The sequence below is a fragment of the Mauremys mutica genome, chromosome 11 (assembly GCF_020497125.1).
Source record: "Mauremys mutica isolate MM-2020 ecotype Southern chromosome 11, ASM2049712v1, whole genome shotgun sequence".
NCBI classification, from domain to species: domain Eukaryota; kingdom Metazoa; phylum Chordata; order Testudines; family Geoemydidae; genus Mauremys; species Mauremys mutica.
The window spans coordinates 69,027,958-69,051,818 of record NC_059082.1 but is presented as its reverse complement, the minus strand read 5'-3'; the positions used below and the strand labels follow the sequence as shown (position 1 = coordinate 69,051,818).

General features: G+C 43.1%; 2 protein-coding genes across 10 annotated transcripts in view; both read left to right on the top strand.

Annotated features, from left to right (window-relative positions):
- Positions 1-5,697, top strand: part of SYT17 (synaptotagmin 17) — a 70,835-nt gene extending 65,138 nt beyond the window's left edge. For 8 of the 9 annotated variants that reach the window (XM_044978697.1, XM_044978696.1, XM_044978699.1 and 5 more), the window contains one exon: positions 4,422-5,697. In XM_044978697.1, coding sequence (XP_044834632.1) covers positions 4,422-4,618 — 197 coding nt within the window. In that variant the 3' untranslated portion in view covers positions 4,619-5,697. The remainder of the gene's footprint in view (positions 1-4,421) is intronic. The other variant, XR_006572278.1, reaches the window with a different exon arrangement.
- Positions 5,698-7,742: 2,045 nt separating this feature from the next.
- CLEC19A (C-type lectin domain containing 19A) lies at positions 7,743-21,584 on the top strand. The gene is made up of 5 exons (XM_044981136.1): positions 7,743-7,897; positions 15,867-16,032; positions 18,371-18,464; positions 19,644-19,776; positions 20,728-21,584. Exons 1-5 carry the CDS (start codon positions 7,783-7,785, stop codon positions 20,805-20,807), a joined length of 588 nt encoding a protein of 195 aa, XP_044837071.1. The 5' UTR covers positions 7,743-7,782; the 3' UTR covers positions 20,808-21,584.
- Positions 21,585-23,861: the final 2,277 nt, after the last annotated feature.

Genomic DNA, 23,861 nt, shown 5'->3' with positions numbered 1-23,861 from the left:
GGGACAAACCTAGCAATGGCCATGTCTGAAGCAACTGAGTGTCTTCACCAGCACTCTGAGTATATATACACCTTGGGAAAGGAGAACATGTGCTGTTTCCCTTTTAAAGCAACCCTCTGTGTGTGCAATTACTAAGAGAGCATAAATAGTGTAGAGAAGGGAGAATGGCCAGCACACCCTTATCAGTGCACCAGGCAGTGCTTAATTGGCATGCTGATAAAGGAAGTTCTACTTTGAAAGCAGGTAATGAACAAGAGTTTCTTCCTCTGTAGTTGAGAGATGAAGCACATTATAACATACACCCAGTGAGGGAAACGTATAACACATCTGACTGGTACAATCTGCTGGACGACTGGTGCAGTCTACAAAGATCCCATTTTTATTTTGAGCTTCTCTTACCCCTGTGTATGGAGTCTTCCAGTTTCTCTTCCCAAGCTGTTCTTGTAAGAAACAAAATTAGCAGGAAAAGAAATTCAGCGCTTGGATCTGATTAAAAAGAGGCTTAATTTCACAGCTGTATCTTTAGAGCCTTCTGATTGGTGGTGCCTGTTAAGCAGTTCTGCTCCTCTGAGCCATTACAGATGGTTTACCAAGCAAATGCTGACAGTTTTAACAGTAGAATAAAACAATTAGCTCCCAATGATGAACTGCCTAGAATTTTAAAATGAGCTCATGGACTGATAAATGGAGCTGAATTTTTGGCAGACAAAGATGTTTTATCTTAGCAAGCAGCAGCCTTTATTATCTCAAGATGTGAATTCATTGAGACTGTTTGTAGACATGATAGTAGAGGAGAGGGCTATCTGTTGCAGTCCTAAAATGCCACCTAATTGAAGTAAGTCTAACATCCATTCTGGAGGTGAACACCAGGAAATTTCTTTTCCCTTTTTTCAGAAATCGCGAAACCGCACCAGTGCTACCAGTGATAGCAGTACTAATAATGGTAGTAGTAAGCTGTAGTATAATTAGCATATTGCTACCCTAACGATTCAATATGCTAATTATCTGACACTACCAGATAAGGACTGGAATTCTCCTTTTGGTAGTTAGGCTGGGAGATGAGTGCTATACCCTCAGGTAGTTCTCTTGGAATTAAAGAAAATGGTTTGAAGTGTATATACTTTAAAAGGCAAGGTTTCAACTTGGGCACATAAAATCACTGCAATCCAATCTGCCTAGCTTCACCAGAACAATACTCAGCTACTCAGTTTACAGTCCACATTAACTGATTGTTAAGGAACCTTTTATTGCCTGGAACACTTTGCATTTGCTAGTCTGTGCTTTGATTAATTAGTGTAGAACATCCTATCCCTGATGGTTTAAATTACATGGTATTGTGTCTCAGGGTTCTGCTTCCTCTTTTGTTGTTGAAACAAAGAGAAAAAAAATACCGTTATAGAAGTTGGGCGAGGGTGTGTTTTGGGGGGCTTTTTGTTGTTGTTTTTTGCATAATGTTTGTTTACTGTCAGATAATAAATCCCCCTTGAGATCTTTCAGGCATTTCTCATAGTCCTGCTGGGCATGTTTGAGATGCATTGCCTTCTATGAGAACTCATTAATAACTCCGACAGGCTGTGTACTAGTTAAAGAGATGGATAGTCTGAAATTCTGCCTTGCATGCATGGCCATTCCACAGAAAACAGGGCTGATTTTCATCACACCATCCTTTCCTTTGCAGTAGCTCCCTTAGAGCGAATCAAGTTACTCCAGATCTCCATTGGTGTAGCTGAGACCAGAATCTGACCTCCTGTATTGGTGTATAAATCAAATTAAAATATTGATTGTAGTTTAAAGACACACACGGCATTCAGAGTTTTAAAGTGGAATTTTCAGACACTGCCCTCCATGCTTGGAGCTCATATTGTTTTTATAGCACAGGCTCAGCAAAATGATATTAACTGTTTCTAAACTAGGACTGTCAAGTATTTGAGAGACAAAACTTTTATGCATTTTAGTAGTGTCAACTAGAAATATTCCAGAATAGTTTGATAGAACATCAGGTACATCTGGATATACCATAAGTATCAGAGAAAATGGGAGCTGGCATTATAGACAGGCATTATTCTCTGTTTCTCCCTAGGGAACATCATGCCTTCGGAGAGCTGCAGGTTTAGAGGGAATGGCTTGTTGGTTGGGGCAGAGCTCCACTGGGAATTGCTGTGGGAGTTCATGTTGATAGTTGCAGCTGTATCTCCTGCTCCACGGATGTCAGGGTCTGGTATGTAAGCTGTGCTTACCTGTGCCGTGAGGGGAGAAGGCCCCAGGGAACAGTGCAAAGGTTCAGGTCTATGCCCTGTCCTTGCAAAACCCTGTTCCCCAGGTGATGACGAGTCAGGAATTTTGTCTGGAGATTCCTGAGTAAACTTCCCCCTTCTGCAGATGGCACTTTGTGTATGCAACCCTTTGTCTGGCACTACCTCAGTCCAATCCCCTACTGACTTTGATGGGAGCCAGATCGGGCCCTGAGTTAGCAGCCTGAGGCAGCATGATGTATTAGCCAACAGGACAAAAGGGGAAGCCCAGGGCTTCAGGCCTTTACAAGCCAAAGGCCATCCCTGCTGCATGCTAAGAATAGTACATCATACATAGTTAATTAGCATATTTACCGAGTGGTGTTAGTATAATAGCAAATATAGAATCATAAAAAGACACTTGTACGGAATAGGGATAGAGCATCCAGTGCTTGGTAACTTGCCTCCATTAATCCCCTGGAAGAGTTACATTCTGTATCACTTTATACTGGAAGTCTAGAAATCCATCCAGTTTTAAAGGTTTTTTGTTGGTCCTTCTGATTCTAGCCAGTGCCTGGGAACCCTCTGACTTTGGCTATGCCTACACTATGGAGCTGTACCGCTGCAGCTGCACCGCTGTAAAGTCTCCTGTGTAGCCGCTCTGTGCCGGCGGAAGGGAGCGTCTCCCACCAACATAGCGCTGTCCACACTGGCGCTTTTGTCGGTGAAACTTATGTCATTCAGGGGTGTGTTTTTTTCACACCTCTGACCAACAAAAGTGTTAGTGTAGACAAAGCCTTTGGCTTTCTCAAACCCTTTCATCCACCTTCCTACTGCACTGATGGAGGACTTTGTCCTGCAAGCTGCTGGGTGCCCTCAATCCAATCTCACGGGAGTGCTCCCTGCTTTCCAGGGTCATGCCTTTATATTGCATAATTATGATTTCTGTTGCTGTGGGTGGCCATTTGTTCCACTATGGGAGGTTAATAGAAGGAACAGGATATTAGGTTTATTCCTCCCTTTTTGTTGCTTAGCTGGACTTTTAACAAGTAGCTCTAGTGATAATTACTGAAAATTGGCCCTTTATAGACATCACACTGGACAGCCTTGTCATGTCTGATTGTTTTCTATAGATCGAGATCTCTGGTAATTTTTATTAGCACATTTGCAACTAGAAAATGAAAGGAGTATACATAGCATCCATTCACTTAAAATCCTTCACTATATTTACCTGTTTCATCCTTAGAGTGGGTTTGTACCAAAATCTCAACCTCTTTTTACATTAAAAAATTCTACTATAATTGTGTATGAGCTAGTTGTTTTTCCCTTTACTTTTTCTGTTTTCTAAATATCACTGTAACAAGCTCCAATTTGTTCCCCGCCAAGGTATCCATCTCAGATTAGAATCTTATTTTAATCTATAAAATAACATTTATTTTTTCCAAGCAGCTAACCAGGTCTGCATAACCTTTTTTGTAGGCCAAAATGCTGAGGTATTTTGCTTACAATTTTTGCAAAGTCTTTTCTATACAATAACCAGAATTTTACATACCATTTTCCATGCCCTGTCCATGTCCTCTATGTGGCATATGGTCTAATACAAAAATACATTTGATCACCACAGACGTTTACTGCAGGAAGATTCCTTCTTTCCTTCTGCCAAAGGTGCTGCTAATCTTAGGACCTCATCCAAAACTCATCAAAGTCAGGAGGAGTCTTTTTCCATTGATTTCAGTGGCCTCTGGGTTGTTCCCTTGCATTATTCTGATGTTATTCTCTAGTGATGAAATCCTGGCCCTATTGAAGTCAATGGCAAAACTCCCCAATCTGTGAGGCCAGGATCTCACTCTTGAGGACCGTTTGCTACTCAGCTCCTTTTTTTGACTGCTCTAGATTCCCTGTGAATCATTCCCTTCCTTTGCTGCATTATTCTGCTCCGAGCTGTGCTGTGGGGATATGAGGATTTCTTGGTTTGTACATAAGTTCTGCAATTTACCTGGATTCATTCCTGTACAATTCCAACTGCGAAATGGTTCTTCGGCTCTTAAAATGGTCCCAGCTGCCTGGTGGGAGTTCTGCACTCACCGAAGGTGGTGTTAGTAACCGAGAGAAAGGCGGCTTTCTGTAGATGCGATGGGGATGTTTGTTGTAGGTGTTGATCTTGATCCGCTTTCGTTTCTGTTTCTTCAGTTTACGGCCACAACGTGAAAAGCAGCAATGACTTTGTTGGAAGGATTGTGATCGGTCAGTATTCGACAGGCTCACCAGAGTCAAACCATTGGCGTCGAATGCTCAGTTCCCATCGGACAGCCGTGGAGCAATGGCACAGCCTGCGGTCCAGGGCGGAGTGCGATCGCGTCTCGCCAGCATCTCTTGAGGTGACGTGAGAATGGTCCTTCATCACCAACACAAGCAAACAACTGAGGGGGAAAAAAATCAAACCCACACGCGCTCCCATGTGATTGCCATGGAATTGAAAGTAACTGTTACAGCTGCTGGTAACAAACTGGCTGCGTTAGCCTACGTGCCTCAGTGGACCTTCATAATGCAAACCATGTATCATTTGTTCCTGTGCCCATTGTTTTTGCAGGGTCACTACTAATGTGGCCTGTTGGACCTGTTACTATTTGCATCATCTGCTGCATCCACACCACTGTTTTTAATCCATGTACATTGTAATGGAGATTATTCAAAAGGTCACTATTAACGCAGAAGCGTTCTTTACCTGCTCCAGCGTATTGCAGAGCAGATTATAGGCTGATCTGCCATGGAGATTCTGAGTTAACTGGAAACTTTTTGAGTTGCCTCCGCTACCCTTACAGTACCGATCAATGACTCATTTTATTGGAGATGTAAGTATTTGTGTGTTCTCTTTGGTGAATGTGGTAAATAGGTTAGAGTATTTATTTTTTAAATGATAGAACATGTGGTAAAATCACTTCTAACTCCAGTTTTGTCTTTGTACTCGTTCAACAAAATTAAACTCCTGTTAGTATGTATGTGTGCCTTTGTGCATCTGGGTGTGTGTATGTGTTTGTGTGTGTGCATGTGCAGTGTTACACACACAGACCCTCACATACAACCATGTATAACATGGAGCTAATGTTATGTCAGTAATGAGACCCTGCCGCTCTAATATAGCAATCTCTGTATGTAAAGTAGATAGAGTATGATATAGCAAAATAAACCTTTTCAATCAAGTGTATTCTGAAAAAGCCATGGCAAGTTTTAAAGACCTTTCTTATGTTGTGCAAAAGATCCTGCTTTGGGAGCTTTTGCAGTAAGAACACCCAAAACAACACCCGGTTTTCATTCCCTTCTTAGCAGGCTGCAGTGGGTCTTTCTGTGTTTTATGTACTAAACAAGGTAGTTTTTCAAACCACTGAGTGAGTTTTAGCTACAATCAAGCTGTCTGTTCTGTTGGATGCTTCTGTACATTTTTTCATGGCATATTGTCTGGTATGATGGAGAGTGTATATTTATTGAAAATAAAGATCTATTTATTTGTGCCATGTATACTGAGGTGGTACTTATTAGCCCGACTCAGGTGTGTGTCCAATTCGGTCAGTTACGTTCATCGCACAACAAAAAGAAAAGCCAAGTTGTTGGTCCTGATTTTCTTCTCACTTATCCTGGATAAATCATGAGTAATTCCAGTGAAGTCGATGGAGTTACACTGGTGTAAATCTGCTGCGGGAGGAGAATTTGAACTGCATATAGGTTCTGAGCCAACACCCATTAGGAATCAAACTCCAAAGGGCTTCCGATCAGGCCCACAGAGCTCAACCCTTTGCAGGATCAGGCCCATGGACTGACATTTTCATCTCTTTGGCTATCAAAATGGCCACGTCAGCCCAAAATACTCATGAATCTCACCACTTTGTTTACAGAGTCCATATAAAAATAAATAAATAATGGAATTAAAGGAAGCGTGACCTGATGGTTGGTTTTTGTTTTTTCTCTGTATTTCCATTTTAGAGGGAGAAATATCCCTCTTGTCTTCTGAAGTGTTTACCCATGTTGTGATGGGAAGCCTGGGCCTCGAAGTGTGAGTTTGCTATGCTGCCATATCAATGCGTATGGCCAATTAGAATGGTCAGAGACAGCCCCTGGGGCTCTTAGCCTGCCCTTCACTCTGAAAGTAATTCCTTAATAACCAGCAGGCTCTTGCATTCACTGCTCAAGCCTTTCAGTCTGGAGGTCAAACAAAGGTGGAGGGTTTGGCCATCCTATGGCTTCGTGCACAGCTGTATGCATTGCTGCAGGCAGATACAGGTTCCGGCTCTAGTGTCTTGATCTATGTGGAGCTGAAAGCATTCAGAAAAGTTGCATAAAATTCAGGAATAATGGAGTTAAAAAAAAAATTCAATACACCAAATAAGGCCCCAATCCTGCAAGCTGGTCCATGCAGGCAGCCCCACTGTACGCATGCAGAAATCCATTAACTTCAATAAGGTTGGACTTCAGAGGGGGTCCATATGAGTGCAGGGGTCCACCCATTTGGGAGAACTTGCAGTGTCAAGGCTTAAATTAGCACGCCTGTATCTCCAGGGCTGCTTGTCAGGTACATCTTTTGCTGACATTAACACAGACTTCCCCCACCATTGATATATTATCTGTTTGAAGTTGTGACTTTTCTGTACACCATGTGAAATCTACAAATCTTTCCAGCACCAAACCGTAAGGTCTAAGCCAGGGGTAGGCAACCTATGGCACGAGTGCCAAAGGCGGCATGCGAGCTGATTTTCAGTGGCACTCTCGCTGCCCAGGTCCTGGCCACTGGTCCGGGGGGCTCTGCATTTTAATTTAATTTTAAATGAAGCTTCTTAAACATTTTTAAAACCTTATTTACTTTACATACAACAATAGTTTAGTTCTATATTATAGACTTATAGAAAGAGACCTTCTAAAAATGTTAAAATGTATTACTGGCACGCGAAACCTTAAATCAGAGTGAATAAATGAAGACTCGGCACACCACTTCTGAAAGGTTGCCGACCCCTGGTCTAAGCAATTAGGTCCCATTCTGAGTGCTGCTGCTCCAGAATGTAGGGCTGTATTGCCAGTAAGTACCTCTCACACATCTGCTGTGCAGTGCTTAGAGTGGCATAAAACATTGATAAGTCAATAGACACAAACAAAATCTCTCAAGAAGCAGCCATGGAAGCAGAAAGGGGATGTGGTTTGCTTGAATAGAGAACATTTGAATGCTCACGACTAGGAGGTGTGCATGCCTGCTTTCTAAAACCTCACCAGAACTTTTGGGGGAAAAAATGGTTTAAAGTAACTAACTTCTGCCAGTGAAATGGGATGTAGCAGCTTCTCTGCAATGTCTCAGCTGGGAAGCTCTTGGTTGTTGTGTGGAGTGTGATATGACACTGGAGGGAGCTTGGCCAGCCTTCCTAGCATGTCATTGTGAAAGTTTGGAGTTTCGGGGGAGGGTGCAGTGTACAAAGTATATTCACATCTGCTCCAGGAATCTCAGCAGCAGAGCAAGGCGATACCGAACTAAGGAAAGGCTTCATGTCATTGGCTCTCTGCACACCTGGAAATGAAATTTTGTCCTCAGTCAGAGATGGTGATCAGATGGGATTTCTGTGTGCTCCTCTCAATGGTTTTGCTCGCTACCCAGGCTTTCCCACAGACAAACATTAAAATCAGTCAAGGTGAGTGCAAATTACTGACTGTGGCTTGGGTGAGTAAACTTTAGGTTATTGATGGCTTAAAATCAGGCACTTTTACAAATGCATCCTGTAATGTATGCAATTCTCCTTACCAGTTTTGCTAACTTCTCCATAAAACCCAAACTTGTAAATTCAATAATCTGCTTAGTGTGGGAAGATGTATTACCAAGTAATGCTGATCTTTTCTGTTCCAGTGTGTTGAAGCATTCTCACTGTTGACTTTATTTCTTTGTTTTGGGGGCATGTTGAGTTTAATCTTATAAACAATATATGGTCCTGTACAATGGTGCCACGAAGTTTACATTATGTTTACAAGCTAAAAGAATGCTCTTAATCTGATTTTAGTCCAAACAATAGTAATTGCATTCAATGATAATTAATAAAGCAATTGTAAGTTGTAAAGGATTGTGACTCTGGATATTCAGCTTTCTGTGGAAGTGCAAATAGCAGAGAACAGTGATTTGTAAAGTTTCTTTTATTCACCCTAACATAAAGTGAAGTTAGCATATGTGAGAACTGTCCCTCTCTCTACATATTAGATCACATAACACATATACAACTGGCTGAAGAGTGTATCTACAGTTAATCACGAAGTGTACTTTTTTAGGGGATAGAAGTTATTTTAATAACATTTTAACTGGCTTTGTGATTTCATTGTATTATCCAGGTTTGCGGTACATTTTTACTTGGCTAGAATAAGCCAAATTCTGTTCTCATTTACACCAATGTAATTCGAGAGTAACTACACTCACTTTGATAGTGTTCTTCTAAATTTACATGGGACTGAGAGCAGAATTTCACCCAATAAGTATTGTTCAATGAACTAGTGAGAAATATAATTACCACAAGCTTGGCTTTAGTGCCAGGCAACAAATCAATGGGTGCTTCCTCAAAAACTAATTGAGGAGAGAAAAATCAAAGATGCTTCCTATCCGGTTGCAGCTAGAAGTATAGTATTTCTGTGCTCCAGGAGATCTACAGAATTGACTATAGTATTTTTACATCTTGAAATACAAATACCATAGAATTTTATTCCATAAAAATAACTTCATTTTGATAAAAAATATTTACAAAAAATATTCTTATGTGTCTGAGATTGTGACACTTTTGCAGCACAATTAAAGTTTCATTCCGTTGCCTGGATAATCTCTAATCTCCACACTCACCATTGGTCACCGCTCCCTTCCAACTCTGCCCTGCCGTTCTGCAGAAGAGAGGAGCAGCTGGCTTCAAAGACACTTTCAGAGTACAATATGTGAGCACACACCCACTTAAGATAAAGCCTTGTCACGACCTGCTTGTTTTGAAAGCAGTTATGTAATGAAAGGAGGCAAATAATCATACGAATGAAATATTTTGCATTATGATAATATTGAAGACACCCTATGTAATTTTTGGTGTCTGTATTTAATGACCTGAACCTGCAGCCCTTCTTCACATCCAATCTCTCAGTAATACTTAATGACATTGGCTTATTTTTTTCTATCCATCATAAACTCCTCTTTTGGTGCTTATCCTTTGGCAGTGTGTTTTATTCAACAACAGGGAGAGGTTAAAACGAGTGTAGTGTAAGAGGAATGTAGAAAAGTTACTCTGGTGAGGTATTACAGATCTATCCTAGGGTGGCACTTTGTATCCTCACTGGGAATGTATAGTTATTGTTAGGTTACGTCTGTAGAAGATGGTGCCAAAGTCTTACATATGAATTGTTTTGTGGAGCTTGTAAAGTGTGTCCCATTCCCTGCATACTCACACCTTTCATAACTGTGCACATTTTCTGTGACCCTGCTTAACATCATCTAGAGCACCAAGACGTGATGTTGCGTCCCCAACCCTTTCCAAAATGACAGACCAGAATAAATTAACGCATGACTGATGTGTTGCTTGAATTGGGAGAATTGCCGAAAGCATGTATGTGGCTCAGTTCTGCAGGCCATTGCAGATGAGGCAATGAGTAAGCATTCTCAGACTGGGATTTTCTTCTGGGAAAACAATTTCAGTTCCTTACTCCAAACACTTTTAAATTCTCATTTCTCTGATTTTGTCCATACTCTGGGGGAAATCCTGTCCCCGCTGTAGCTGATAGAAAATCTCCCATTGACTTCACTGAGGTCAGGATTTTACCCTCTCTATATATAGAACATGGCACTGGAGGGGCATTGATGGAACATCAGGTCCTTCTATGCTTTCATGTTGTATTTACAGGTATTCCGGTGGCTGAAGGTAAGCGGTAAACTAAATGAGATGAAAAATGAACTACATTAGAGGAAGGAAGAAATATTAACATCCCTTTCCCCAAAAATGTACTTACCCCTTGATCCTGACAACACTAACTGCATGTACAAGAAGTATGAGAGAACGCAGACTTGCTGGCATCTAGTCCCAGCAGAGGTCCAGGAATGGTTTCCATAGCAGAAGGTCAGTTGATCATTACATGTAAAGGGAGTTTTCTCTCATTCAATCTACTCTATGGCCCTAATCCTGTGAGGTGCTCAGTGCCTCCTGAGTATTGGTGGGGACCCTTGAAGCCTAGCAACTTGAAGTTGCTCAGCACCTCTGAGGATTGGACCCCAGAAGAGCATTAATCTCATGAAGGCTAGGTATGCTATTTGCAATATAGCATGGTTCATTGAAGTCTCTCAATCTCTGTAGCAGGCACAGTCAAAGCCGTATAACTAGGGCCCTACCAAATTCATTGTCATGGTCATAGTATTTTTAAAATAGTAAATTTCATGATTTCAGCTATTTAAATCTGAAATTTCACCGTGATGTAATTGTAGGGGTCCTGACCCAAAAAGGAGTTGTGGTGGGGGTCACAAGATTATTGTAGGGGTGGGTTGCGGGTACTGCTCCCCTTACTTCTGCGCTACTGCTGGCGGCGGTGCTGTCTTCAGAGCTGAGCAGCTGGAGAGCAGCGGCTGCTGGCCAGGAGCCCAGCTCTGAAGGCAGCGCAGAAGTAAGGGTGGCAATACCGCGACCCCCCTGCAACTCCCTTTTGGGTCAGGACCGCCAACCTGAGAAACGCTGGTCTCCCCCATGAAATCTGTATAGCATAGGGTAAAAGCACATACACATAAGACCAGATTTCACCGTCCGTGATGCGTTTTTCATGGCCGTGAATTTGGTAGGAGCCTACACATACATTCTGGTAGCCACAGGGGTCCCTTTGGCTGAACCCTCTTTTCTGAGTTGCTAAGTCGTCTTTTTAAGGGCATTAATGGCTTGTTTACAGTTTAGACTCTTACTGATAAATCCATAGCCTATGATGAAATCAAGCCCTTTAATAGTCTCCAGCAAGAATATGATTTGCTTCCAGCACAAGACTGGTAATAGCTGCTGTTGAAAAGATGCCGTGAGAATGCTTTGAAGTGCCAGGAATGCTACCAGAATGGATATCACTTGTCAGTCTTGCCCTAGACCCAGGCTCTACATTGCAGAACTACAAACTTTTGTCATAGAAACATCCTCCAATCTTAAATTTGAAGCTGTTATGAAAAAAATGACTTGAGAAGCAGATTTCTGTAGGGCTCAGGTGGTTGGTGGTTTTCCTTTCTCAACAGCATCATGGGAAAATATTGGTTGGAAATATTGAGCACCTAGAAACTTCAATCACAATGGGACCTCTGTTGTGCTAGGTGCTGTAAATATACGGAGTAAAAGGCCATTCCTGCCTCATAGAGTGTGCAGTCGAAGCACAAAGGAAGGATTGTTAGCCTCATTTTACAGATGGAGAATCAAGGTACAGAGATTGTGACTTGCCCAAGGTCACTCAGAAAGAGCCAGGAATTGCACCCCAGTATCCTGAGTCCCAGCCCACAGCCTTAACCACGGGTGATCCTTCTGCTCTCACTGAAAGAGTTAATGATGATAAAAATAATAAAGGATTAGCTCTTATAAAGCTCTTTGCGGCAGGAGATCTCAAAGCATTTTACCAAGGAGGTCAGACAGTGGTTACTGTGGTGTTCTGCTGACGTAGTTTCACATGTAGAAAATTGATATGACTGACCCAATGGCACTGCCCTTGTTTTCCATACTAGTAAATACCCTTCTGATGGGCTGGGCTTGGCTGAAGTTTTCCTGCTGAGAAGTGGGCTTGTCTGCCATACTATGTCTGACAGATTTGAAAATAAAAATAGACCTAAGTGTTCTAGAATGAAAGTGGTTCCTTGGTTATTTCCTGTGAATTTAAGAATAACAACCCCTCTTCTAAAGAGAGTGCAAAGGCTTCCTACATTGACCTAACAGAAAGATGCTAATTAAGCACTGACCTACCTTTCTTCTCTTTTCTGCTATATTTAACCTTAAATTCCTCCAGGCACCTCTTGTTCACTGAAGCTAAGCAAATTAATGACACCTTGTCGGGAAAATGGTGTAGAAGATCAAAAGCCTCTATAAACACCTCGGTCTGATGATTTAGTTTCAACCATTTCTATCAAGGGGAACAATTTTCTCATGAAATTTCAGGGAAGCCAAAACCACCCTAATTGAAATTTCAACCCAGCACACAACAAATGCCCATAACGCTTCAGCCTGAAAAGGCGAAACACTGAGACAGCTGCTGGTTTTGGCTTGTCCATTGTGCCGTCATGCAACGAAAGGTGAAGAGTTCGCAGCCATTTTTAACAAGCGTTCCAAAAATATCCATGACCAGGCTGCCCGTGAAGCTCACGGTGTCTCCAGTCACCCCAGACAATAATTTAGTACCCCCAGGCATTCTAGAGGCTTGGTGGGCCGGGCTGAGTCCTTCCAGGTGCTGAGTCTTCCTGAGACGCTGGGGGTGCCCTCAACCCACAGGCGTCCTCACCACCTTGCTGTACTGAACCCACAGCGAGCAGGAAGAAGCATGTATCAAGCCAATGTTACTGCATCTGGAATTGGCAATAAATTACATCAGCAGCATAATATATATATATAAAATCAGAATATGGGGCCCACTCAGATCTAATTCAAGACCCAGTAAAATTAATGGGAGATTTCCTCTTGCTCTCCAAGGGCTTTGGATTTGGTCCTCAAGCTAAAATGCCCATGGACATCAATGGTTTCCCTGGCTGAGGACTCTGTAGTGAGGTGTGATGGGGAGAAAAGAGAAGTAAAATGAGTGGGTGGAAGAGCCAGGCATAGAACCAGCGAAGCTGGTGTGCCATGTTCCCTATCACTCACTGAGGCCTCTCCTGGCAATTCCATCCTCCATGGGATCTGAGGGGCTCTGGGAGTAAGGAGGGAGGCTAGGGACCCTGTGGACAGCCAGGCTGAGATGCACAGACGTTATAAGCAGCACTAACCTATACTCCGTGACTGACCCCTCAGTACATGTGAGGAAAGGCGGAGCCCAGGGTGCATTGCAGCTATTTGGTGATTCCTGTCCTGGGATCTCTGGAGGCCAATCCCTCACTTCCATTATTGGTGTTTGATCCTTCTGTCCCTCTCTCGCTTGGGTTTTGTTCTAACAGGATGTGAGGTAGCCCTGAGAACTGTTTTCTCTGTGAGACGATGGCAGGATGTGGCCCATGGGAATAAACACTGCATCTTGCTGTTAACTGAATACAAATTTGCTACAATTTTTAAAAAGCTGCTTCCATTTTTCAAGGTATTGATCTGATTTTCGACTAGAGCTCTTTTGCATAGCCCATCACGAACACAGTCAGATCTGAAAGCAACTCGGTCATCTCTACAACCTTACTTGGTTCTTGAGGTCCGAGTTGCTCACTGACCCTAGTTATCTAGGCATGGCACTTCTCAGGGCTGATAATGACTGGAACTGGCTCCAAGAGCACTTGTATCAGGATACAGCCACTAAAGAGCTCTGGAGGGGAAAGGGGAAGGGTCACCACAAGGAAAGAATAATTATCTTTTATCTGAGCTCAAGGGACAGAAGAGCGTGCTGGTGGAGGCTTGGGGCTGTCAGAGAAAGGCAATGAAAAAGTAGCTGTTTATATTAGCCACAAAATAGCTCCTGTTTTGCAGTACTTGAAATAACTGGGCTCAGCATATTTTACATTATGAAGGCATATAATACCCTGGGTCAGCAGGAGAGACTGACTCAGCCCGCCAGTTCCCCTGAATGCCTGCTGTTTGGTTCACAGTGCTATTGTGAGCGCTGAAATGCTGGGAACAGTCAATTCCAGGTATCTGAGTCATTCTTCTGCCACAGACTGTGACAAGTCTCCCAGTTTCTGGGGAGCTGATCTATAACCCAGAGCTAGTTTTACGTTCTGTACTCAGGAATGGTGATGTAATGGTTAACGGACAGTCCGTGGAGCAAAAGAGCTGGGTTCCAGTGCTGGCTGTGGCTCCAACTTCCTGTGTTATCACCAATGAGCACCTTTGCCTCTGAGGTGTTCTTTATTTGAAAACTGAGTGTAATGCTTGTATCAGGGGGCTTCTGTGAGGCTTCATCGGCTGATGTTTGTAAAATGCTTTGAGGACCCTGGGTGGAAGGACCTAAAGAAATGTGGTGCAAAATGGCTGCCAAAGGAAGCTTCACGTAGTGACATTTGGGGATGGAGGGAGTTCAGCCCAGCTAGTTCTAGCATTTATACCCTGTGATGATTTGGACTTGGCTAATTCCCCCCTTTTTTAATATGCTCATACTTGCCGCGTCAGTTGCTGCCTTTAGCAGAGTTTGTTCTACAGGTTAATTATGGTCATTGTAAAGATGATTCCCCTTGAAGTCCCTGAATACCAGATCCTTTCCTAGCTTCAGTTTGAACTCTTTGGGTTTTGAGCCTGTTACTTGCTTGGGTAGTTTTGTGGCATCCACCTTTGCTGGACCTCTCAGGATTTCATACACATCAGTTGTGCTTCCTCTTTTCTAAAGAACATCAGCAGCATTTTCCTCCCCCTTTTTCCAAAACCTGAAACATTTAATCCTTGCTGCTCTCAGCTCTCCCTTTTCCAAGTCTTCAGTGGTCACTCCAGCTGGGGGCTCACTCATCCTTCGTGAAGTACCAAAGACAATTTTGATGACTAGTGCTCCATGAGTCCATTGATTTAAACCAAACGGACAGCACTAAAGAATGAATTTAGTGCAGGAAACAATCCTGGCAAGGAGATAGACTGGATGGAGATGACTGAGCTTTCTCAAATTCTGTGATCTGTCCTGGTGATTAAAGCCCCAGTCCAGCAGGATGCATAAGCACACATCTAACTTTAAGCGCATAGATCATTCCATTGATTTCAGCAAGACCAGTCATGTACTTAAAGTTAAGCATGTACTTAAATATTTTGCTGAATCAGGGCCCTATTTACCTTCTTACCTACCTCCCAGAAATGTGACTGATGGATTTAAATTTCTGCTCACTATTTCTCCCTCAGTGTCTTGTATCTCGTGACCATTTAGAGTATAATGTTTCTTGGCATCTTTCTACACTGTTTTCAATGCTTTTACTGCATTAAGTTGCACGTGTCCCTTTCCCACACTGCCTCCATTTTTTTCCTGGTCCCTTTGATTGGAGTCTTTTCCCTCCTCCCTGTGTTATCTGCAATGGTGGTGCAACCTCTCCTACAAGTTTGCTCTTTCCAGGCATTGATGTGAATGAGAAAGGGCCCAGACCTAATCCGTACAGAACTTCATAGTGTCACTTCCATCCTACTTGGAAAATGTACAATAGGGTTACTAAATATTTATATTAGCTTAGCATCCAAAAGTATTTTTCTTCCCTGCTCAGACTACTCAAAAATGGCAAATTCTGCTCAGACGTTCCAAAGTGCTGAGCTCCCATCCTCTGAAATTCAGATATTTTGAGGAGATATCCAAGAATGGAGGCACCCAAAGTCCCCAGTTGCTCGTGAAAATCTAAAGCCCTTGGGGGAATTTTTTGTTTTTGTTTTTTTGTGTTTTGCAAAGCCAACAAGGAGACTGGTCCTAAACAACAGAAATATTCACCATTTCGGGGTCCCCGCAGCTGTTTTGTATTAAATGCACTTCCAGTTTTCTTTCCTTTCTCCCCAGCTATGCCAGAGCCAATTGAGTCCTACTCCTGCCCACTGTTTTGGACAGAATATGAAGGGTACTGTTACAGATACTTTCCCATCAATAAAACATGGGCTGAAGCCGATCTCTATTGTGCGGAATTTTCCATTGGCATAAAATCAGCCAAATTAGCATCGATTCACAGGTAAGAATCAAAGAAATCTGTTTCTGAAACATTGTCAAAGTCCAGCTAAACGATGTCTGCTGCAATAAATAAATATATAAATAATTCCTCAGCTGGAGTTTAACCTTCCTATGAGAAAAGAAACCCATTCAAGCCAAATTTACCACTGTCGTAAATTCTGTGTATCTGTATTGAAATGCATTAGCTAGTGTGGATGTGTATCTCTGCCCTCTAATGGACAGAATCAAAACTCCTCAACTGTATTAATTAGATGTCTATCAGAGAGTCTCCTTTAGCTCAAATGGTAGAACCAATAATTCTGAAGCAGACCTATCACTATTGCGCCCAGAGGCGCTTGTGAAATGGCTGTGGTCTGTAGCATTACATTAACATAAATAACAAGTTGTCACCTTATGCTCCGTGTTACAACAAAGCGATTTGTATCACCCTAGGTTTGGCTGTGGTTGTACAATATAATAACTTAAAGGGCCATGTTTTCAAGAGCCAGTGTGAATGTGCATGCAAACCCCATGCATTTGCTGATGTGCATGAGCAAAGGTGAAGCTTTGTGTTCACAAACAGATGCTTGAGCCAATTTTATGGTCATATTTTTCTAGAGACTGAAAATTTGCCCCTCAATTACAACAGACGCCACTCTGACAGCTGCAGTCACATTGTACCCATTAATCAGTCCCTGGCCAGAGGAGGGTGGCTTTGCTTTCCAGGGAACAATTTTAGTTACAATTTTGTCTGACTCAGAACTTTCAAAATAGAAAGGTTTTTCCACTCCATGTTTCATGGAACAGTTCACAAACCCAGATTAGAAATGGGGCCCAAAGCAAAATGCTGGACCTAAACATCCAGGTATCAGAGGAAGACTTTGCTACATGGGCACATCTATAATTCATCATGGTTTTTTCCTCCATCCAAGGCCCAGCCACTCCTGATGGTTTAAGACAGTGTTCTTCACTGCAAGGCCTGTGAGCCAGTGGTGACTCCCATGGACCCTAAGTGCATCTCCCTGTCGATCGCGCTCTCTGGCACCAGTTGGGCTGCAGCTAAGGCAGGCTCCCTGCCTGCCCCGGCCCCACGCTGCTCCTGAAAGTGGCCAGCACACCCCCGCGGCTCTGCCTGCAAGCACCACCGCTGCAGATCTCATTGGCCAGGAACAGGGAACCAATGGGAGCTGTGGGGGCGGTGCCTGCAGAGAGGGGCAGCATGCAGAGCCACCTTGGCCCCTTCCAGAAGCGGCGTGAGGCCAGGGCTGCCCAAAGTAAGTGCTGCCCCCTTCAAGGGGCAGGTTCTGAATAGCTCTTCCACCACCCAACCTGAAGCTTCCCGGAGCCAGCCCCCCAAACCCCTGCCCCAGCCTTGAGCCCCTCCCAGAGCCAGCCCCCCATGCCCCCTCCTACATCCCAAACCTCTGCCCCAGAGTCATAACCCCACATCCCCTCCTGCACCCCAAGCCTGAGCCCCCTCTAAGAGTCAGCTCCCCCATACCCCCTCCTGCATTCCAAGCCTCTGCCCCATCCCTGAGCCCCCTTCCAGAGCCAGCCCCCCATACTCCCTCCTGCACTCCAAGCCTGAGCTCTGAGCCCCCTCCCAGAGTCACAACCCCACACCCCCTCCTGCATCCCAAGCCTCTGACCCAGCCCTGAGCCCCCTCCCAGAGCCCGCACCCCATACTCCCGTCTGCACCCAAACTCCCTCCCAGAGCTTGTACCCCTCACCTTCTCCTGCACCCCAAGCCCCTGTCCCAGCCCTGAGCCCCCTCCCAGAACCAGCCCCCCACTCCCACACCTTCACCCCAAGCAATATTGCCAATAGCAGTAAGATTACCATATCAACCAACAAAGAACTCAGAGTGTTCCACCATCTGTGTCAGGTTGATGTGGCTCTCACACTGAAGGTTTTTTTTTGCCAAAGTGGCCCCCACTTCAGAAATAGTGAAGAGCACTGGTTTAAGATGTGGCAGCTCATTGACCTGCTTGAGTTCATTTCACACCATTCCAGCAGAGCATAGGCAGTAGATGCTTTATGTTACCACACCTCCTGCTTGCTGTTACAGATGCTGAAATGATTTTGAATTTTTGAAAGTTAGAATTTTTTAATTTTGAAGGGGGACAGGGATTTGAAATCACTGTCATATATTTTTCCCTGCATTTCCAACCAGCTCTGGGTGTTGCCATACTAAGCCATCCTCTTACACAGACTAAGAAAATGAATCCAAAATTTCCATGGACAATTTCAAAGATGGGGTCCCATTTGCCAAAGTGCAGTCTGAATGCCTAGGGATAGTGTTTGCTTAATTTCACTAATACCAACCTCCTAACTATTTCATATTATGGTACTTTACCAGCTGGGAAGAGAATGTCTTTGTATATGACCTGGTAAACAGCAGAGTGCCTGGAATACCCACCGATATCTGGATGGGACTTCATGACCTAAGACAGGTGAGAAACCGCTACAGCATTAGCTACCGCCTGCTTTTTCTCTTGATCATCATACAAGCAGGTTTTCTCATAAAAAGAACTGGAAATCTATTCGTTGAGATGTGACCCTTGGCCAGTTTCATCAGACTCACATAAAAGACAAAATTATATTTTCTGTTTTCCCTCTACACCTTTCAATTTTTTCCCTCTGACTATAATACAAAGTGCTGGGCTGACAGCCCTGGAGAGCAAGATTTTCTGCTTATCCATATTGCCCTTCCAATGCTTCAGCTGTGACCTATGAACATTAGAGGATAATTCAATCTCCACAACTACTGAGGTAGCCAGTAAATGTGATGTTTAAAAAAAAAAGGGGGTGGGGACAATTTAATGATAAATGTTGAAATTTCAAAGTTGTTTCCATGTGGCATGGTTTGAAACAGAACTATTTGTGTGTGTGTGTGTGTGTGTGTGTGTGAATTTTCTGCAAAATATTTTCCTCCTTTCTCCACGTTTTGGAGGGGGGGTGTACGGGTAGGGGACAAGGACAGTGAGTACTGGGAGTCCAGCACCCCCTGGCTTGAAGTAATAGAAACTGAACGCATGGCTTCCATCACATTCAGGGTTTGCAGTTTGGTTCAATGGCTTTCAGCACCCATGTTGAGTGCAATACAATAAATGATGTCTACCCCCCCGACACACACTTTTTCATTTTTCTTTGTCTTACTCTGTAACTTTTGAAATCTTCTTTTGAAAAATTACCCAGTAACAAAAGGAAACCCAATGAAGTGGAGCCTGGGCTCTCAAACCTGCCGAGGGGGAGGCTCTCGAAGCTCGGGCTCCAGCCCAAGGGGGAATGTCTACACTGCTATTTTTAGCCCCACAGCCCAAGCCCCATGAGGGGGAATCAATGGAGACTCGACGCTGAATGTTTTTCTTTGCAGTGTAGTCGTACTCTATGATCTCAAACAATATGCTAGCAGAGCGCAAAACTCATAGAAGAAGGGCCTCTGTTCAGCATGGACCTAGTTTTTGTCATCTAGACATAGGAATGAGGTCAGATTGATGACGGCACTCTCTACAGGGGAGAAGAGAAATGTTCTGTTGGCCAATCCTGAAGTCCACACTTCCACAGAGGTTCAGTTGAAATCACGGCACTTCTCCATTCTCCCCCCCTAATTTCCGGATGATGTTTAATAGGAAGGTCACTTTGAATGGACAGATGGTTCTTCCTATGACTATAACTACTGGGATGGCAACCAGCCAGATGATGGGATCCACTCCATTCCAGAGGAGGAGGACTGTGTGCAGATCTGGTACAGATATAACAGTGGTAGGTACTTCACTGTTGAGCCTCAGGCTGTACACCACGCTTTCCAGGCAGCACGTGTAAATAAACTCAGGGAAATGCAGGCTCACCCTTTTCTATGCATAACAAAAAGATGCTAGCAGTGGGAGTATTTTAACGTATTGTTTTTGCAGAGGAGGAAATTTGGCCCCTCCCCAAGAAGCAAGGAGGTAAAGAACTGTCAATCAAAGGCAGTATAAAGACACCAGCTTGCCTGCTTCCCCCTCAACTGAAGCCAGGTCTACACTACCTATATCAGTATAACTACATCGCTCAGGGGAGTGAAAAATCCACACCCCGGAGCGATGTAGTTATGCCTACCTAAACCCCCATGAAGACAGCACTGTGTTGGCAGGAGAGCTTCTCCCTTCAACATAGCTACCGCCTCTTGGGGAGATGGATTAACTACGCTGACTGGAGAAGCGCTGCTGTAGCACTGTATGTGAAGACAAAGTCCTGAGACATTTCCAGACCAAGGAAATAATGGAAGGGATATATTATTGGAAAGAGACACCAGCAGAGACAACAGGATTGGGGAAAGGGTAGGCTAGGACAAGGAACATTACAAATATGTCTTTTTCTTTTGTCATATGGGAATCTGCACAGGAATAAGCACAACATACATGCATGACTAATTGTATCCAGGGCTGGGTCTGGTAAGACTGTAATAGTCTCTATATCTAGCCAGCAGGTTCTTGTGTCTATGCAAAAGTATATTGTCAGAATTGTGTCTGTATTACAAAATCTTTTGACAAGACTTTTCTTCAGAGCTAGGGATTGGGGGTGAAACAAACTCCTTTGTGTAGGAAATTCTGTGTTTCTGTATCCATTGTATGTTATTTCTTCATGGTGGCATGTAGAGTTGAATTTTGTCCATCATGTGATCACGCCTTCATTTAAAACCTTAACTAACTCCTTATTCTTACTCCCCTATAGCTTTACGCTCATGGAATGACAACAGCTGCAACAGAGAATTCCCATTTGTCTGCAAGATTCCATCACTGGCAATTGATTAGCTCGCTCCCACAGTAGCAAACAGCAGCAGTCAACCTACTAAACTACTGGAATAAAGTCAGTCTGACCAAAGGCATATTTTATATCAGAGACAATTTTAGTGGTTCAAATAACTAGTTATATGTCTGAAAATACCTTACCTGCCTCTTGCTTTTGTCCATGCTATGGCTGACCAAAGAGCATTGGTGAACAGTCAAGCCAGTACATTTATCATGGTCTAGGAACAATTTCAGCGTTGCGTCTCCACCCAGACCTCTGTGACTGAAAATATGATTTCTTAACCTATATGTATAATTAAACAGGTGAAACGATTCAAGACAGTGAGAAAGTCTGATTCTATGGTCCTCATTCCCATAAAATGAATCCTACTGCCCTCAGTGGGTGTTTTGTGTGACAAAGGACTGCCAAACTGGTCCTAGGATTTGGAAATCTCTCCAGCATTCTGAGGAGCAAAACAATAACCCTTTTGCAGTGAAAAACTAGAGTTCATTACTACAGAAGACACATTCGGCATCATTTCTGAACTTTGATGTCAGAATGAAGTAAAACTAACAGCCTGAATCAGATCTCACTTATACTGGATGACTTCAATTGAATTATTATTCATAACATATCAGTGTGAGCTCAGAATAAGATGCTAACAAATCGATACTGTTATTGTACAAATAAAGCAGCTTCAGCCAAATATTGAAGTCCATGCTCAGGTCATAGTCACGCTTTACTCAGACCAAATGTGATGAGAGTTATACCTGAGTAAAAGCTGAGTAAGGACCTCTAGTTTTGAGCCCATATTTAGATTTTAAATATATCAGCCTGTCACATAACAAGAAATCAATTATTTTACTACAAACACTCAGACTGCAATCATAAAGTAACAGGTGACTGTACTAAATAATTTAGCCTGTGGGAATTAGGAGGGACTGTCATTTTCTGCTAAGTTATGCAAAATACCATGTGTTGCTAAAGTTGCTTTCTCACAACTAAAATACATAGTAAACAGCACGATGAAGTTCCTTCTTCTTTCTAACACTGCTGAAATATGCATGTTCATTAGCTTATACAGGTTGTTTTACACTGGTGCAAACCCAAACCAGCTTTTATACTCAGTTTTGGCAATTGACTATTGAAGAAATCAAAAGGGGGAAAAAAAGCTTTCATGCAGTATACAAAGCAGGAACTTTTTATATTGGAACAAATATTTCCATGAACACCATTCCTTCAGGATTACAGGGTTTTTTTTTGTTGTTTTTTGTTTCTTTCTATCTCAGAATAACCAAGGTTCCTATATGAGATGTACAAAGCACATCTCGGTAATTGGTAACTGCTGTTTTACTATAAAAAGCAAGATTATTATTTTATTATTCTATTGGGCTGGGGATTGCAAAAATAATTGCAGTGGGAACTATTTTTCTTTTTAAATTGGGAGTTTTTAAAAGAAATTATTATTAACAAATACAAAACAAATTGGACTAAAACCATGTGCAGCTGGGCACGTTTCTGTTACTTTTTTATAATTTGTTCGCTCCTTTCAGATGTGGATAATGAGTAAATATAAATCACATCCTCTGTCTCCACTTCTTTCCTCTGTGGAGTAAGAGGGCTCCTAGAATGAAGGGGTGCAAGAGTAGATTTACAGATTTGGGGCCAGATCCTCAGCTGGTATAAATTGGCATAGTCCCATTAAAGTCAATGGTACTACACTAATTTGCATAGGTAGATGGAGATTGTTTCTACTCACTGCTGTTTTTGATATCAGATGTTTGCACCCCAGTGATGGGTGGTGCGAGACTGGTATATCTGCAACTTACTATTGGTCCAGTTTGCTCTGTTTGGATAACAGGAGCAGACACTGCTGAAAGGAGGAGGCAAGAAGTACCAGTTTTTATTTATACTAGCCGTGGTGCAAACTTCCGAGAGCATGACAGGACAAGGGATGAACTAAAACCCCTCCCCAACAAACTCTGGGGAACAAGGCTCTGGATCTGAGTTTTGCAGTTCAGCCCTAGCTGTAGCAGATTCATATGCCAAGGATGTGCTTTACAAGGGAAGGTAGGGATCTGCTATGTAGGTCAATCCAATCAACGTCCTTGGGATTTTGGGCACCTTTTCATCCATGGCTGACAGTTCACCTCTGTGTTCTGCGGCCTCTGTTCTCAAAGCTGCACTCACAAGACATTTCTACCATCAGATGCTCCTGCTGAGGAGGAACAGATTAATCCCTTGGGAGGTCCTGTCCCTGCTGTTCTTCTCCTATTGGCTTCATTATGGGAGAAGAAGAGTTATCACTACGATTCTACCTTTATTTTTTACCGCTATAGCACCTTGGGGCCCTTAAATCAGGGTCATGTTGTGCCAGGTGCTATGCTACATTCCTTGCCTCAAAGAGCTTACAATCTAAACAGACATGACAGAAAAGATCCACCATTTTACAGAAGGGAAATTGGGATCTAGTTACTCAGCCAAGGTCACACAGGAAGGCTGGGGCACAGCAAGGAATTGAATCCAGGTCTCTGGAGTCATGCTGTAACCACAGGATCATCCTTCCAGCACCATGAGGTGGACATGCCTTGAGTGCAGGGGACTGGACTAGATGACCTCTTAAGGTCCCTGCAAGTCCTACACTTCTATGATTCTGTGACTTTAAGTGGTTTTCAGGGCATTGTGTGTGTGTGTGCATGCACACATGATAGAGAGACGCAGAGAGAACGGCGTGTGTTCCAGAACTGGTCCAACTAGCATTGCAAGGTCTTGCTTGAGATGGCTGCCCCACACAGTCCCAGGGTTTCATTCTTTTGCCTTTTGTCTCACACAAAGCCTGTTTGATTCACAGCAGGTATCCTCTCATCCTATTGGGTTTTTACACTGCCACTGTCTTACATACTATCTGTCATTCTGAGCATCAGGTGAAAACAAATCATTGACTGTAAAACACTCAGCCTCTATTGTGTCTCTGAACTTTCCTGTCTTGAACTGGTGTCATTTGGCACCTTACTGTGAATGCCTGTTAAATTTAAAAGGCAGCAGGGAATCATCACAATGATGTATTAAGTAGGGTC